Source organism: Sinocyclocheilus anshuiensis, unplaced genomic scaffold (genome assembly GCF_001515605.1).
Source record: "Sinocyclocheilus anshuiensis isolate Anshui unplaced genomic scaffold, SAMN03320099.WGS_v1.1 scaffold63, whole genome shotgun sequence".
NCBI classification, from domain to species: domain Eukaryota; kingdom Metazoa; phylum Chordata; class Actinopteri; order Cypriniformes; family Cyprinidae; genus Sinocyclocheilus; species Sinocyclocheilus anshuiensis.
The window spans coordinates 4797738-4802700 of NW_015552625.1; the positions used below are offsets into that span (position 1 = coordinate 4797738).

Below are 4963 nucleotides of genomic sequence, written 5' to 3' on the forward strand. Positions count from 1 at the left end.
GGGGACTTCATGCAGCTGTTTGGCAGGACGTTGGTCTTGGCCAGCGGGGTGCTTTAAGGACAGATTAAGGGGATTGGGAATGGAAGAGAGAAGCAAGGGATGGGATTGTCCAGCACTTAAAGCACTAGACGAGAGTAAGGAGAAGGACACAAGGATTTTCTTGGGATTGATAAGAGTAACTCTGACTCTGGTCTCTGGGCCAATCTGCCGTGTGAGCGGCTGTTGGCCGGTCGCCGTTGAGATAAGGAGCGGTGGCTGATGCTCAATCGGGCGGCCGGATTTTATGAACTCCTTACTAAACAAAACTGCAAATCCAGTAGACTTACTCTGCTGTTCAAAAGTTTGGGGTCGGTAAGATTGTTTTAATGTTTTTTGTAGTCTCTCGTGCCGCATTTATTTGATTAAAAACAGTAATACTGTGAAATATTACATTTCAAAATAACGTTTTTCTATTTGAAAATTTTGTAAAAAATGTATTCATCTGATGGCAAAGTTGAATTTTTAGCAGCCATTACACCAGTGTCACATGATCCTTCAGAAATTATTCTCATATGCAGATTTGGTGCTAAAGAAATAACGAATATTATCAATGTTGAAAACAGTTATGCTGTGTAATATTTTTGCACAAACTATGATTCTCTATGAAATTCTTTGTTGAATAGAAAGTTCAAAATAACAGCATTGTTATTATTATTTTTTTAAGTATTTTTAAATGTTAATTTCTTTAATTTCAAAAGAAAAAAACCTGACCCCAAACCTATGAACGGTAGTGAATTATGCAGCCATAGAAAAGCCAGAAAGTTTTTAAACTCAGATTTTCAGGCAGATTTTCTTTGGAAATCTTGAAACATGGAAATGGAAAAAAAATTGTTTTTTTTTCTAGTTACGCTTGTAGTGAAAACAGTAAGCTAATTTATTATAAATTCATTTATTATGAATTAAATATCTCATTTGATTTATAATAATAATAATAATGTCACAAAAATCTATTAAAAAAAAAGTTTTTTGTTAAAATAAATTATTTTTTAATCCTGTAATTATGAACAATTGAAAAAGTCAGCTGAAAAATCATGGCAGCTCATTGGTCAAAAGGCATTGGAACGACATACATTGGGACATAAATCATATGTAATAACCAGAATATCAATAGATACTTGTGGAAGCAACCACCTAGAACACACTGGCAACCCCCCATAACACCCTAACATTATGGCATCAATGCAATGCACCAAAATCTAGTGTGTAGCTACAAGACTCAAAAGATCTCATTGGCTCAGCTACTAGAGCTGCTCACAATACTCGAGATGAGCAGTCATTCAGATGTTTTTAAAGTGGATGCACAGTTAAATGAAATGCAGCTAAAATATGCACCACATACCTGGCAGCTGGAGGAAGCAGATGACACAGAGGTTAAGACTGTGATTGACTATGACAAAGACTTGATTATAGATGTATTATTATCTCAGAAACTCTGAATCACATGCTCAGTGTTTCTAACAAAGGGAGCACTAGCAGACTGTCTGGCGGGTGAGATTAGATTCCACCCGCACAAACTTTTCTTGGTTATTTTTGTGAAAACAAATTCATGAAAAGAACAATGAAGCACCCTTGTTTCTGTAAATAACATGAAATATGTGCCCTCTCTGTGGTTTGACCTTGACTAAAAATTGGTGTCATCGCAGGTTTGTTGTTCCTACAAAGGACCGTCCGCTCATGTGGCCTTTTCTCACACCTCAATTTCATCTTCTGTTCTTTAATCTTACCTTTAATCCATCCCCTTCACCCCTCTCCACCCATTATTATTAAAGGCTCAAATCTGCTGTGATGGCTAGGACTATAGTCTGAATAATTCACAGTGGGCCGCACTAATGTGTTGCCCAGTTTCCAGAGCCCCGCCTCGCCTCTTAACCAGTCAGTTTGGCTCAGCCGCACACAGCACACGTGTCACTGTCGCTTAGGTCCAACCGGGGGTCAGAGTTCACCCCGACAGGACGAAGCAGTGCAAATGGGAAGCCGCCCAATCAGCCGCGAGGAATGCTTTGCTCTTCCGCTGTCCTATACTGTCTTAAGACTTTGGGAATGGCGAGGAATGACAATCTATGGCTAGGTCGGGAATATTAATGTGGCCGATGAAAGTTTTATGCACTTACTGTTGTGTAAATGAAGGTCGGGGATTGAAGAGACGCAGAAATGGAATGGAAATTTTCACATGGCTTGCTATTTTCCACCTGCCTCTCTTTAGTTATACTCTTTGAACCAAAGATATCTTTTTCGGATGCAAAAAAGGGCCGCCTATAATATATTTTGGTCTTTAAATATGGCTTTGATACCCTCCTTCAGTAAAAGTCTAAGCAAATGCAGTTGTTTTTTTTAACCCATTGCTTTATTCTGTAAACCAGGTGAAAATTCTTATACTGATCACTTGGAAAATTGTCACACCAGCCATGGGAATTATTAATCATTCATGTCCATAGCACAAATGTGTTGTATGAGTTGAATACTTGAGGTTAAGGCATTGGTTTTCATAACAGAATTTCCTCAGATTTTTTTTTTTTCAAAGGCATGCCTTATTTTTATATTGGATCCCTAACAAAGTTAGTGGAGTGTTTCTGGCTCTATAAAGGAGTTTGTTCAAGTCACTAACACCAAGTATGAACTCTCTTTTCTCCCTCTGCAGTGAGGACATTGACAGTGCGGTGGAGCTGTTGGAGTCCTTTTACATCCAGAACACAGAGAATCAGAAATCCAGTATTTCTTTTGTCTTCCGCAAAGTTCTAGATGCCAACAACGATGCTGTACTAGATAAATGTAAGACCCACACACCACCTCTTCATCAGTATCAATGGTTCTCAACCAGAGATGCTCGGCAAACTTCCAACACCTCCAAAAAAAAAACCTGCAATAATTGTGCTTTTAGCGGGACATCCTGGGGCAGTCTCAAAGTGACATTTTTGTACTTTATTTACCCCATAGGAGTAGCTTATTACTGCTTTACGTTAGTAATGTGCACTTTTTTTAGAGGTCAATACAAAGTTGCCCCCATTGCACCAGTGGCTGTTGTATCCCAAAAGGTAAAATTTTTGCATTTTTTTTTTTTCTGACAGAGAAAGGGGCTGCAAGATGATAGTAAAATATTTAAGAAAGTGCTTAAAATAAGTCATTTAAAAAGTCATGTTAAAGTAAGCCGACATATTTCTCATTTCAATCTGTCCCATCAACAGCAATTGTTTTTGAAGAACATACGGTTAGTTCTTTATTTTAATATTATTTCAAATGCAGTTGGTTAGTTATTTTAATGTTAACACTCCTAGTTTGTTAAAGTCGTCATGAAATGGAAGTTGGAACCTGTTCTGACATATCAGAGTAAAATGGCTATTGAATGAGAGTAAAAGCGTATAACTACCTGTTTTTGTCCATCCATTTGATCGCAGAACGTGAGCGTTGCAAACTAAATTGTTTCATGTTAGTCAAGGGAGTGGTGGCACATTAATGTTTTTGATTAAAGATTACAAGGGTTTATATTTAAAATCCAATAGTACATAGGAATAGTACTTCCATGGCAGAGGAGTCTTCGGATGGGCTTTTTGAAGTCAAAAAGGTTGATAGCCACTGATGCACAACTGTGTTCTTTGAGTACTTCTGAACGGACTTCTAGCCCTTGTTTGCGAGTTTCTGGATTGGAGAAACATTACAGCACCCACTGATGTGTTGTAACATAGTAATCACCGTCGAAGCATGTGATTGATTGACATCTCTCTCTACGTCCAGTGAGTGCCATGGCGGAAAGGCTCTGCAATCACTTTGCCTCCTACAGAGCCGCTACAGACCTCTTCCTGATTTACTTGGACACGGGCAGGACAGAAGAGGCCAAGTTCCTCCTGCAGGTACCGTCTCTCTCAAACCAAGATATGCATGAGTACTCAGTGACGACCTTGCTAAATTGCTGAATCTAATTCGAGTTGGTATTGGAACTGGCTGACCCTGTCACTTACTACAATTCCATCTCAAGCGATCGCTGCTCTTTCTGACCTCTCCCTGTCTCATATTTTAATCATTCAGTCGTTTTTGCATGCTTAGATACTCTTGTTTAAGTAAGATCTTTCCTCTCCCTCTTTCAGAAAGCACTTTAGCGAGTTGAGGAACAAAATGGTTGCATTAAGGTACCACTAAACCCAGGAGTGAGTAAAATCCTTTGAGATGTTGAAATAACAGGAAGCTTTGCTTCTCAGCGTCCCCGAGATGGAATGCTAAATATCATACGATTTTACAGAAAGTCTCAGATCAGCATATTCGGTTGGTCTTGTTCGCTGTGTTGTAGGTGTCGTGAATCGCATCAGAGAGTATCTCTCAGGAGTGAAGCTGCTGGGCTGCAGTTTTAATTGCTCTGATTGTCGTGAAGGCACCTCAGCCTCCGTTCATGTTAATATAGCAGCCTGTTAAAAGCCTCCCAGACCACTCAGCTTTTAAATTAGCAGATGCAAGAGAAACACACAGCTTTCACGACTGGCTTGTAATGTGACCTCATTGGCACTGAACCCAGAGAAAGCACAGGGCAGTCCAGCGATTTCAAAACACACAAGACAGGATGATGTTTTCCTTCAGAAGAGATTCAGACTTTTTTTTACAGCAGCATTTTCCAGGTTAATTACATTTTGTTAGAGTAAGGCACCTGCAATGGAAATAATAAACAGGAAGGTTTGAAAGATTAAGACATGAAAATATACACTAACCACAAGACTTCCTTAATCTTTGAAGCACAAATGAAGATAATTTGAATGCAACCAGAGAGATTTCTGTCTCTTCCATTAAAGGTCCATGTAAGCAAACTTTCACACTTCAAGAAGTTCATAAACACATCTCAGAAGTAATCCATATGAATTTAGCGGTTTAATTAAGTCTTCTGAAAAGACATGATCGATTTATATGATGAGTAGGCTTTTTTTTTTTTTTTTTTTTTACATAT

The 4963-nt window shown here is 38.7% G+C and overlaps 1 protein-coding gene across 1 annotated transcript in view; it reads left to right on the plus strand.

The window, feature by feature from the left end:
* LOC107666369 (leucine-rich PPR motif-containing protein, mitochondrial-like) overlaps positions 1–4963 on the plus strand; it is a 51541-nt gene that overhangs the window by 41264 nt on the left and 5314 nt on the right. The window contains exons 31-32 of the mRNA XM_016457628.1: positions 2624–2808; positions 3769–3884. Of these exons, the coding sequence (XP_016313114.1) occupies positions 2624–2808; positions 3769–3884 (301 nt within the window). The remainder of the gene's footprint in view (positions 1–2623; positions 2809–3768; positions 3885–4963) is intronic.